At 44.8% G+C, this 12060-nt stretch overlaps 1 protein-coding gene across 5 annotated transcripts in view; it reads left to right on the forward strand.

Annotated features, from left to right (window-relative positions):
- Positions 1 to 11791, forward strand: part of BCAS1 (brain enriched myelin associated protein 1) — a 60003-nt gene extending 48212 nt beyond the window's left edge. For 3 of the 5 annotated variants that reach the window (XM_054724155.1, XM_054724156.1, XM_054724157.1), the window contains 2 exons: positions 8747 to 9022; positions 11717 to 11791. In XM_054724155.1, the coding sequence (XP_054580130.1) occupies positions 8747 to 9022; positions 11717 to 11791 (351 nt within the window). Of the gene's footprint in view, positions 1 to 5413; positions 5480 to 8746; positions 9023 to 11716 lie in introns of all 5 variants that reach the window. The other 2 variants (XM_054724153.1, XM_054724154.1) reach the window with 1 other exon arrangement.
- The last annotated feature ends 269 nt before the right edge of the window (positions 11792 to 12060 follow it).

The raw sequence follows: 12060 nt of genomic DNA on the forward strand, positions 1-12060 counted from the left end.
CATGTATGTCAAACAAAATGACTTTCTCTTCCAAATAACGAACATGCTAAACTTCTTTACTTATAAGAGAGGAAAACACAAGAGACCCCAAATGAAGCATGAAAGATGTGTAAACTATCCATTCAAAACAAATCCTTAAACTCTAATGAGTCCCACATTACTTAAATTCATCCTCCAGAGCTATCCATTGCTTGGTGATATTTTCTAGCAGTAGAAACTGGGTAATCTGAACTGTTAGAAGAACAAAATTGGAAACAAAAGTCCTTTGGAATTGATTTTCCATAGGATAGGGATAGAGGTAGAAGACTTTTATTTTCCGAAGCAGACTTCAGGGGATTCATAGTGTCAGGTCTCACAATGTCCATTGTTTTTAATATCTGTTGCCCAATAAAAGGGTGGTGCCTGGGAGCTTAAATATTATTCCTTTGAATGTGTAAACTCCAAAGCTTCCATGACTGTTGGAATTTCCCCTAAAATTCTAGATGTCCTAATGACCCTTGTTTTACAGTCTGTTTTGTTTTCATTATATTACTACTAGAGGCCCGATGCACAAAATTTGTGCAAGGGGCTTGGCCCTCACAGCCCCGGCTTCGTCCAGAAGGTCGTTTGGTTGTCCAGTCTAATTAGCATATTACACTTTTATTATTATAGACTAGAGGCCCAGTGCACGAATTCATGCACGGGTAGGGTCCCTCAGCCTGGCCGGCGATCGGGGCCAATCGGGGCTGTCTTGCCTAGTTTGGAGGGAGGGACTATGGGAGGTTGGCCGGCCATGGGAGGTTGGCTGTGGGAGCACATTGACCACCAGGGGGCAGCTTTTATATATAGGCTTTTATAGAGAGATAGTGTGATTAATTCAAATCCACAAAAGACTTGGGTTTTCTAGTTTACCACAATCCCCACTACTTCCTATTGTCACATCCAGCCCAGCTCACTCATTTATGTCGCTGGCCCTATCTCTGTGGGATTTGAGTTAGAAGCCCCTGATACAGAGCCACATCATCCTTTATAACTTCATTGAGTCTCATCGTTTGGACTTATTAGACTCTGATTCACCCTTGCTCTATTGGTAGACAATCGGTTTGTTTCCAGCTTGTTGCATTTCATTCATTCACTTATTGAACAAATAATTATTGAGCACCCACTTTACTCAGGCACAAGGGATACAGCCGTGAGCATCAGTAGACATGGTTCTTGTCCTCGTGGAGAAGAAAGCTAATGAGGAAAACAAGCATTTATTTTTCTCTCTCTGCCACATTCAGTGAGCAGGAACCATGTGTCTTACACACAAGGTCTCACCTCCTTCGCTAACTGGCATGAACACCCCTGCCCCCCTACTTTTATGCATCTGTGTTAATATGCCCTTAGTGTAGCCTCCTGGAAGTCAGCTTTGGCAATTATTTTGAGGAAATATTTTTAGATAATATTTAATGGCTTCCAAATATTTAGATTATATTTAAAAGGTGTTTGTATTTGTGCAGGAAGAAAAAAATAAACTGCTCTAAGGGCTTGAAAATAGAGACAGTACCTGGTCCATCCCTATGGCGCTCTTTGTTTTTTGTGTTGTTGTTTTGTTTTGTTTTTTGAGCAAAATAAGGAAATGTTTCCACTGATTTTAGATATTATTACATAATGTAGTTTTTTTAAATAATTGATTTAGTAAAAGAGAAAACTCAATTTCAAATGAATCTCCTTGTTTGTAAGCTATGTTTCCCGTCATCAGGTCATTGATTTTCTACCTTCTAGTCTTTGTCACCCTTAACTTTCCTTCAGATAATGCATTCACCATCCTATGACAAAGTAACTCTTGGTTGAGTTTTTATTTTAATAAATGCATTGCCCAGTTCATTTCTAAAGAGAGCTTTTTCCTTCCAGAAATAAACCTTATAAAAGTAAAAATAAAAAGAATATCATTTTTTTCCCAAATAATTTTATTTCAGGGAGGGGGAAAAATAGACTCATGTAAGTACTTACATTACAGGTAGATATGGCACTTCACAAAGACCCTGTGGGCTCCTACAGATCTTCAAAATAATTGCAAGGAACAGCTGAAACATCTGTCATGCCCCAATCAAAAATGATTCTTCTATGCATTAAGTCAACTGTATGTCAAGAAATTGAATAGTTGAAGCATTATATTTTTATAAAGTGAGTGGGTAGAGGACTGTATTCATGTACCTGCAAACCAGGTAGGCAGATGAAACCATAAAGGTGGTAGAGAGAAATAGAGACATACAGATCTATCATTTGTCAATATTAATAGCACCTTGTACTTGAAAAGTACAGCACGTTCCTCCTCCAAATTAGTGTCATATACATTGTTCCACTGAATCCTCCTCCAGTCTCCTTAGACCATTAGTTTTGTAAGAAACTCTTGGGTAGAGTAACATTCTCAGGCTTAAGTAAGAAAGACTGTGAGCTTCAGAGTTGGGCAAAGTACATTCAATCTATTGAGTGTAAGAAAACCTGTTGAAATTTACTATCTGGAAGGGGGTGGGGAAGACAGTGGTTTGTCATGGTAATTATAAAACAAAACACAAGAGTTTCCTAGCCAAAGTTCTGGTTTTTGTTGTTGTTGTTGTTGTTGTTGTTTAATATATTTTTATTGATTTCAGAGAGGAAGGGAGAGGGAAAGAGAGATAGAAATATCAATGATGAGAGAGAATCATTGATCTGCTGCATCCTGCATGCCCCACTCTGGGGATCGAGCCCGCAACCCAGGCATGTGCCCTGACCGGAAATTGAACCCTGACCTCCTGGTTCATAGGTCAACGCTCAACTACTGAGCCACGCCGGTCAGGCTAGCCAAAGTTCTTGATCTCAAATTCTTTCCTGAATATGAAATATAAATGCTGAACTGCTCATTAAGGAAGGGTTTCTGGAAGCAGCATTTGTTTGGGCAAGTTCTGTCTTCACCAGCAGTTTGCATTTCTCTCTACTCTTAAAGGGGAGGAATTCTGCACTTCTCAGTTATTAATAGTCATAATAGCTGCCATTTATTGTGTGCAAATGGTGTGGCTGGCACTGTGCTAATATGCACATCTCATGTACCAACTCACTTATTAATATAAAAGCCCTGTGAAACAAGCACTCCTCCTGCCCTGCTGTGAGGGCACAGAGACTCGGGGCTGAAGCGACCTGCCCAAGGTCACAGAGCTGCTAACTGGCCAAGCCAGAGCTCAGACTCAGTTTTTGTTGATTCGCCCTTATACTCGTGCTATTTCTGCTTCCTGGCTTCTCCTGGAAGCTGGTTTTCTCTGAGACTACCTGGAGACTGGACAACCATAGCTCCGTGTTGGTGATTCTCTTAGAAATGCTTTCTGAGCAAACATCACTTTTATGTCGTGGTCCTACCTGAGATTCCCTAAAATTACACTCTCTTGAAATTACAAGGCAAAAGGAGAGGAATTAATACATGGCTGGTGTAAAGCTTAGACATAGTTTTCTGAATGTACTTTGTCACTAAAATGAAGTTGGCCGCCACTGTAATTTTGTCTGAATTGTCCAATTTCATTTCAAGTGGGCATCTTGGTAAAACACCAAGTTTGGACTCATAGCCTTTGTTTATCCTGGAAATTTCGGGCAGGTCCTGTTCCTTGGATGTCTTGTAGTGAGGCCGGTCAAGTAAACAGTGTTGCTGATATGCTCACACTAAATTAAAATGGTTTCCCAATTTTTCTTGTAAATCTCAATTTGGGTTGGATAACATTCCCCTCAAAATACACACCACACGTCCCCACGAGAATGTTGAGTACCTAAGAGATATATGTATTGGAAATGGTTCAAACGTGCCTCAGAGTATCAAGCAATAAGAATGTAGACCCTGCAAAGGAAACCGAAAATAATGTTATGAATACCCAAGGCTTGGATGACACAACCAGGTCCCGTTTCCACGCCTTGACGATCACGAGCAGAAATAAACCCCGGGAAGAAAGTTGCTCTGTATCACGCTGGAAAGTTTCTGAAATGATTTCGGAGTCTTCAGACTGTTCTTTAAAGTGTTTGTCTCTGAAGGAATTTTAGTCTCTTTAAGCAGGAGCTCTGCTGTTTTTGACAGCTGAAAAAGTAAGTTTCTGTGGTTATGGTCCTTTTAATACAGAGCCCAACATGAACTATTCCAATTCGTCTCTGGAGAGGAGTTCTGCCCAGAGGAGAGAAGGGGAATAGAGAGAATGGACAAGGGATAAAAGAAGTAATTAAGGACAGAGGGAGAGAGGGAAGGAGCGATGAAGGACCTCCAAATGTCACCAATAAAAGGCTACCAGGGGTTTAATTGTTTATTCATCTACTTTATTTTTATTGTTTCCAGTTTTATTAAGATACTAGAGGCCCAGTGCATGAAAATTCATGCCCTGGAGAGGGGGGTCCCTCAGCCTGGCCTGCCCCCTCTCACAGTCCGAGAGCCCTCAGGGTTGGGAGGCGACCCGGTGATCAGGGGAAGGCGATGCCCCCATCACACCTCTGCTGCTGCCACTGCCGGCAGCACAGCCTTGGCCGGCCCTGGTTACCTGAGCCTCAGGCAGCCCTGGGCAGCTGGGCAGCCACCATCGAGGCTTTCCTGCACCTCGGGCTGGCTGTGGGCAGCTGGGGGGCTGAGGGGACTGAGGGACTCTGGAGGCCGGCCCTGGGCAGCTAGAGGGCTGAGGGGATGGAGGGACTCTGGAGTCAGGCACGTGCCATGTGCTTGCCGCCCCAGCGGGGCTGAAGGGACTGGGCGCCGCCATCTTATAGCTGTGTGCGCTGCCATCTTTGAGGGCTTGGCAGTCAATTAGCATAGTCCCTCCTGATTAGATAGGATAATGGACATATATCACTGTATGACTTTCAGGTGTACAGCATAAAGGTTTGAAAGTTTAGTTAGCATCCATGGTCTCATACAGGTACAATGAAAAGAAATGGCGGGGGGGTGGGGGGGGGGGTAATGTTTCTTGTGATGAGAATTCTTAGGACTTGGTGTCTTAACAACTTTTCTCTATCATCCAGCAGAGGTCACTGTCGTCTCTCGTGTACATTACACCCCTAGTACTTATCTTATAACTGGATGTTTGCACCTTTGGGCCACCTGTTTGTTCATTGATGCATTCGTCACTGTTTTCAGTCACCTCCTGGTTCCAACATTGGTATTTTCATCACCACTTATTGATCCCAGAATTACCTAAGCCTACAGTTGAAGACTTGTGTTGCTGTTGTCGTTTTTGGATGCTGACACTTGAACTTAATTAGACTCTCTGGGTGCAGACCATGTGGAAATTGTGTATCTCATAAGTAATCCATTTCCACTTGGTCTGCCATTTGTCTTGATCTGATCCTCAACAACGAATGACTGCGGCCACCCATATCAGAACTGCCTTTGCGTACTCTATTTTGCTGTGCGCACGGTAGCTGAAAGGCCCTTGTCTGTTTGTTATTTTAGTCAGTGAAAGGGGATGGAGGGATCGCCCACTCAGAAGAAGTAAATGGGAAAGACTCCAGCTACCAAGTAAGTGACTGGTGAACTCGGTTCGGTGGTGGGTTTGGCTGTCACGCTCTCGGTTCTTTCCAGCCTCATTTCCAGTGCAATCCTCAACCATGCCAGCTCATTCAATGTCTCCAGGTAAAGCGCCTACTACCTATCAGCATTAATGGGCTCTGCAGATACAAGCAGGAACAAGCCACAGATCCCCGGCTATTTCTTATTGCAAAGCTTTCCCACCTGCTCTTCCCTCTTCTCCACATGGAAAATTCCTCCCTGTCCTTGAAGTCTTCACCTAAACAACACAGGGGGACTCGAATCAACGAGTATTTCCTGAGTGCCTCCTCTGTACCGGCACTCGGATCCACACAGTCTCTCGGGATCACCTCTGGCGATGTTAAATCAGATGAGCAGTTCTCCAAGACTTTCCCAGTTTTAAAACTGTTCCATGTCCTGAACCCCGCCCCACCCCCACCCCAATACTCAAACAAACCCAGACGATTGGCCCCCTTATGTTTGGCCATTCACATGGGCCCAGCACAGTGTCATTACCAGCTCATGTAGTCTTCCCAGAGGCACAAGGTATGATTTCTTTAATCACCCCCCTACAGATGAGGAAGCCGAGAGACCGAACAGTTTATTCCAGGCCACACAGCAAGGCTGTGACAGCACTAGAACCTGGTCCCTTAGACTTCAGACACCAAGCTCTTAGCTGTTCCCTGTGTCTTAAAACCTTCCATGCAACAAAAACAGTGGTGAGCTGTTTGAATGGGGTCACTGGTTACTGGTCTTTTCTGTAGTTTGACTGGGAGCCTCTGGCTCATTGTCTGCTGTATTCGGACTTCTGTGTCTTAGCATTTGCTAGAACGTAGGCAGCAGGGGTCCGACAGAAATACTGAGGACACCGGTTGCAGAGCAGCTTCTCGGGTGCACTGAGTGTCTGATGCTGCTTTCTGAAGGCGAGGCTGCCCTCCGGGGGCTGCAACCTGCAGAGACCTCGGGCCTGGGGACTTGGCTGTCTTCCCACTTCCTTCCAAGGGATGTGTTCAATCCAAGCAGATGAAAACTGAGCTAATCTCAGAGCTTCGTTCAAACACCTGTGTGAGAGAGTCCTGCTCCTTTTCTGCTGGGTTTAAAGATAAAAGCCTGCAGCTTCCAGAGCCACGGGCACTTCCAGGAAAAATATGTTTGAAAAGTTAGCTAACACGGAGGAAAGCTGAGAGACAGGAGAGAAAGAGCCCACCTATTGATGGCATTGTGTGTGCGCCTGGATCTAGCTGTTCCTGAAGCCCTTCAGCGACAGCACTCCGGCTGCTCCTTCTCAATCAACCTGCCACCTTGTCATAGAATCTCTGGTCCTTGGGACAGTAATAACTTCATAAATCAGAGATAGTAAACATATACCCAGTAGGTCAAATGTGGCTCACAGGGTACTGGGGCTGTGGTTTGCTGTAAACAGCGCTTTAAAACTTAGAAGTCAGTACTTAAAAATGCACATATGTCACAGTTTAAAAAAATAAATCTTAAGTTTCCATTGAAAAACCAGATCTGACGATTACACTGGGCTGTAATCCTACATAGCATCTCGAGGCTGGGTCTGAGCAGCTGTTTAACCAGGGCATGTGACATACAGCTCACCACAGTCCCCCTACTCCACACTGTCTCCCTAACATCAAAGACAGCATTGCTTGAACTGGTGTTTTCTTACGCTAGAGCAGTATGAGTTTGCCGACCACTGCCTTAGGGAAAAACACTTAAAAAACATTTTAATAGTGTACTGTCTTTAACCTGAAGTCAAAACTTCTGGGTAAGGGTAATGCCTTACGCAGTGGTCGGCAAACTCATTAGTCAACAGAGCGGCAAACCGCGGCTCACGAGCCGCATATGGCTCGCGAGCCACAGTTTGCCGACCACTGCCTAGAGAAATTGTTCCTTGTCCCTACAATGGTTTCGCAACTGGGGGAATAAGGTCTCCATGAAATTATTCTTACCTGTAGCCTCGGTCATGTTTTATTTTATCTGTCTGGCCCCTGTAGGCATTTCAATTCAAGTAAATTGTGGAGAAAAGGCTTTTACTTCCTAATAGATTTTTTTTAATCTGTCTGTAATGTACCCAGTATTCTCTAGAATTTTGGATTTTACAGCCTCATCCCTCCAAATTGTAGAAACCAAATAGGATTATAAACATTTCACTTTAGCATGAAAGGATGTAAGCTCAAAACTAAAAATAAAACAATCATCTCCTTTATCACTGCTTTATGAAGCAAAGGGATGATTTCTACAATTTCATGGTAGACATAGAATAGAAACGGTATCTCCAAGAACAGAGTCGCATGCAGTTGCAGGTGCAGAAACATCTCCAAACTAGCATTAGCATGAAGGGCTTCAGGAACAGCTAGATCCAGGCGCACACACAATGCCATCAATAGGTGGGCTCTTTCTCTCCTGTCTCTCAGCTTTCCTCCGTGTTAGCTAACTTTTCAAACATATTTTTCCTGGAAGTGCCCGTGGCTCTGGAAGCTGCAGGCTTTTATCTTTAAACCCAGCAGAAAAGGAGCAGGACTCTCTCACACAGGTGTTTGAACGAAGCTCTGAGGTTAGCTCAGTTTTCATCTGCTTGGCCATCCTGAACCAATCACAGCAGCCCAATCACATGCAATGGTTTGATTGGCCAGGCTGGGTCACGTGCTCCTGACCAGGGTTATCATTTGTTTGCCTAAACCAGTGGTGGCGAACCTATGACACGCGTGTCAGCACTGACACGTGTAGCCATTTCTGATGACACGCGGCCGCTGAGGCGGCCGCATGCCGAGGATGAAACATTTGCTGCTCCTGAGGATGAAACATTTGCGAAATAATGTTTTTTCCTCAAAGTGACACACTACCCGAGTTATGCTGTTTTTTGGCGAAGTTTGGCACACCAAGCTCAAAAGGTTGCCCATCACTGGCCTAAACCCTAAGGAATAGACAAGAGGGAAGAGTGGTTCCCCAAGGAAAACCCAGGTTCTAGTACCAGAAAAAGGAAGAAGAATGCTTGCTGGGAAAGCATGAAATTAACAAATTATTACATGAATAAATAAATGTCCCCTACTGTGACTATATCATAATAAATATTGGTGCATTTCTTGGTTTTCTTTTTATTTTTTTTTCTTCATTTCACCCAGGACTCATGAAAACCTAGATCCCATCCAACGTTTGAATAGCTCTGTTTTGACATATTTATTGAGAGTTGTCTTGCAGCCACTGAGATGCATTTGTTTGAACTTGCTGTAGACCTCGCACTCCCCGCAGAAGGCCACGCACTCCCCGCAGAAGGCCACCGCGCCGCCCGAGCCCGAGCCGGCAGGAGCCAGCCAGAAGGGCAAGGAGGGCTCCGCCAAGGACAAGAAGACGGTGGCCGAGAGCAACAAGCAGCGGAACAACAAGCAGGAAGCCAAAGAGCCGGCGCCATGCGCGTGTGCGGAGCCGGCCGTGGCCGTGGCCCAGGCCAACGCGCTGCAGAACGGGGACAGGCCCCAGAAGAGACCCGAGAAGCGGCGCCAGTCCCTCGGGGGCTTCTTCAAGGGCCTGGTAGGTGGAGCTTTCCGCATTTCTTTCTGGGCTCTGGCCAGTGGTGAGCTTCCCGCCTCACTGGCTAGGGGCTGGCGGGACATTTGTCCAACAGTATTTATCAAGCACCTGCTCTGTGCCAGGCGCTGTGCTGGGCACAGAGAGAGAAGGTGGACACAGGCCTTGCTGTCTGGAGTGACAGTCCTGGCAGGATGGATGGGGTGGGGGTGCAGAGTCTGGCAACAGCTGGGAGGCAGAAGGTAGGCCTGTGAGGGGACCCTGAGGGTGAGGGCGTGGCCTGGCCTTGGCCTTGAGAGGAGTCAGGGAACGCTTCTCAGAGGAAGTGGAGTCTCAAACTAGTCTGCAGACAGAGGGACAAGGGGAGGTCTGAAGGCAGAATGTGTGCCAGGCAGCGGGAAGACAGGTGCCAAGGCATGCTGGAGAGGTGGCAGAGAACTGGAGTTCAGTCTGGCTGGATGAGAGAAAGCAAGGACAGGAGATGTTGGCAGGGACAGGGGATGACAAGAAGCATTGATGGCTGTGGCCAAACGGAGCCTTGAAGAATTTACACCGGGGAGATTGCTCTAAGCCTGACCCTGCGGGCTGGGTGCACAGGTGACTAAATTTAGCTGCTTCCATCCCAGGAAGCCTTGTGGGCATGAGAGGAGGCCAGACATTAAATACTTAATCAGCCTTTTTGTGTTCTTCATCTCTGTCTATTCAGTTGTTTCCTCCCTAGGCTATTGGCTTTGGGAGGGCCGGGACCATATCTGTCATGGCAAATGTCTGTCCTCCCCGGTGTGGCGGCTGGCTGGATGCATGCCTCATGGATGCATGAGTGGGTGGATGGCTAGATGAGGGGATGTATGAATAGATGATGGGTGGATGGGCAGAGGGGAGCATGGATGGATGCTTGGGTGAATGGATGGATGGATGAGGGGATGTATGAGTAGATGATGAGTGGATGGAGAAAAGGATGCATGGATAGATGGATAAATGGATGGATGCATGGATTTATTAAATATTGTATTTTCAATACAAAAAATACAATTAAAACTACTTTTGCCCACCCCTGTATATACTATACTATACTGTGCTACCCTATATATATTTATATTATATATACAATGGTTTACTACACTGTACTATATCATAATATACTATGCTATATTAACCATACTAGGTTTCTATATGTATGTATATATAATATATTATTCAATATACACTATCCTATAGTATACTATCCTATACTACATTATACTACATAATACTATCTGTATATACTATCTATTATACTACTCTATACTATATGCATTTTACTATATGTGCTTCACTCTATATACTATCGGCACTTGGGTTAGGGTTAGGGTATATGTACTTCACTGGGCTATATATGCTATCCCATATCATACTATACTACCTTACAATATATTTGCTATACTGTAAAACAGGGCCAGTAATAATAGTACCCCTGATAATGCAGCAAGATGGATAAATCTCAAACCCATTAAGCTACATGAAAGAAGCTAGACTCAGAGCTCTATGCTCTGTGACCCATTGCTATGGCATCCTGAAAGAGGCAAAAGTCTAGGCATGGAGAACAGCCCCTGGTTACCAGTGTCTGGGGCTGGGGGAGGGGTTGACTCCAAAGGGGCCTAGGGATTTGTAAGCGATTGAACGCCATATTTTGGTTTTGGTGATGGTTATATGGCTACTTGTGTTGGTCAAAGATCATAGAACTATATAAAAACAAGGATTAATTTTATTGTATGTAAATTATACTTGACAGAAAAGGTTAAATAATAATAATAACAGTAATAATAGTACTTGATTCCTAGAGTTTATTCAGCCACATTCAGGTGATACCTACTGTGTGCTGGGCATGTGCTGGGCACCGGGATACAGCCAGCAGTCCACAGAGCTCCATGCAGGTGGAGACAGTGTGGTTAGAAAGTGGTTAGAGAGGGTGACTGACATGAGCTATAATCATGGAGGGTTTTCTATGCCCCAGGCATGGTGCTACATGCATTACAAGTACAAACTCACTTTATCTTAGAACAATTATCTGCGATGACTTGTATCAGCCACAATTTTTTTAAACAATAATTTATTGATTTTGAGAGAGAGAGAAACATCAATGTGAGAGCATAACATCGATCAGCTGCCTCCTGCATGCCCCAACCAGGGATCAAACCCACAGCCTTTCAGTGCACTGGATGACACTCAGCCAACCTTGCCACACCAGCCAGGGCTGTCACCCCATTTTAAACATGAAGAAACTGGCCCTGGCCAGGTAACTCAGTTGGTTGGAGCATTGTCCTGATATGCCAAGGTTGCGGGTTCGATCCCCAGTCATGGCACAAACAAAAATCAACCAATGAATGCATAAATAAGTGGAACAACAAATCAATGCTTCTCTCTCTAAAAAAAAAAAAAAAAGAAAGAAAGAAAGAAAAAGAAAAGAAAAGAAAAGAAAGAAGCTGACTGAAGCACAACCAGTTATTTGTCTAAGATTTCACAGAGCTAGAAAGTAATATAACAAGGCATTGAATTTGGGCATCCGATGGGAGACCATTCTCTTACCCACCACTGGCGAGTAAGGTGCATTTATTGAACACAGAACTTAGCATGGAGTAAGTGCTAAATAAATGGCAGTTGTTGCTATTGATATTACAGATCCTCATTAGGACATACTTTCTGATTATTTTTCTCCAGGGACCAAAGCGGATGTTGGACGCTCAAGTGCAAACAGACCCCGTATCCATTGGACCAGTTGGCAAACCCAAGTAAACAAATCGCCACAGTTCCCACCACGTCCTCCTGCCTCCAAGATGCCTCCTCCCTATCCGTCTCCTCCCCAACCCACGCCATGTATATATTTTTTCTTCTGATGGCCATCGAATGAAATGCTGCCTACACACCAAGCCTGAGCTGTTGTACATTGAGGTGTATTATTTACGTCTCTGGTCCGATCTTTGCTGGTAAATAATCGTAAGGATGGCTTAGCAGGTTAACTCGTCAGGTCAGAGAGTGGGTGGTGGGGTGGGGTGAAGGAATCC

The sequence above is a fragment of the Eptesicus fuscus genome, chromosome 12 (genome assembly GCF_027574615.1).
Source record: "Eptesicus fuscus isolate TK198812 chromosome 12, DD_ASM_mEF_20220401, whole genome shotgun sequence".
Taxonomy (NCBI): domain Eukaryota; kingdom Metazoa; phylum Chordata; class Mammalia; order Chiroptera; family Vespertilionidae; genus Eptesicus; species Eptesicus fuscus.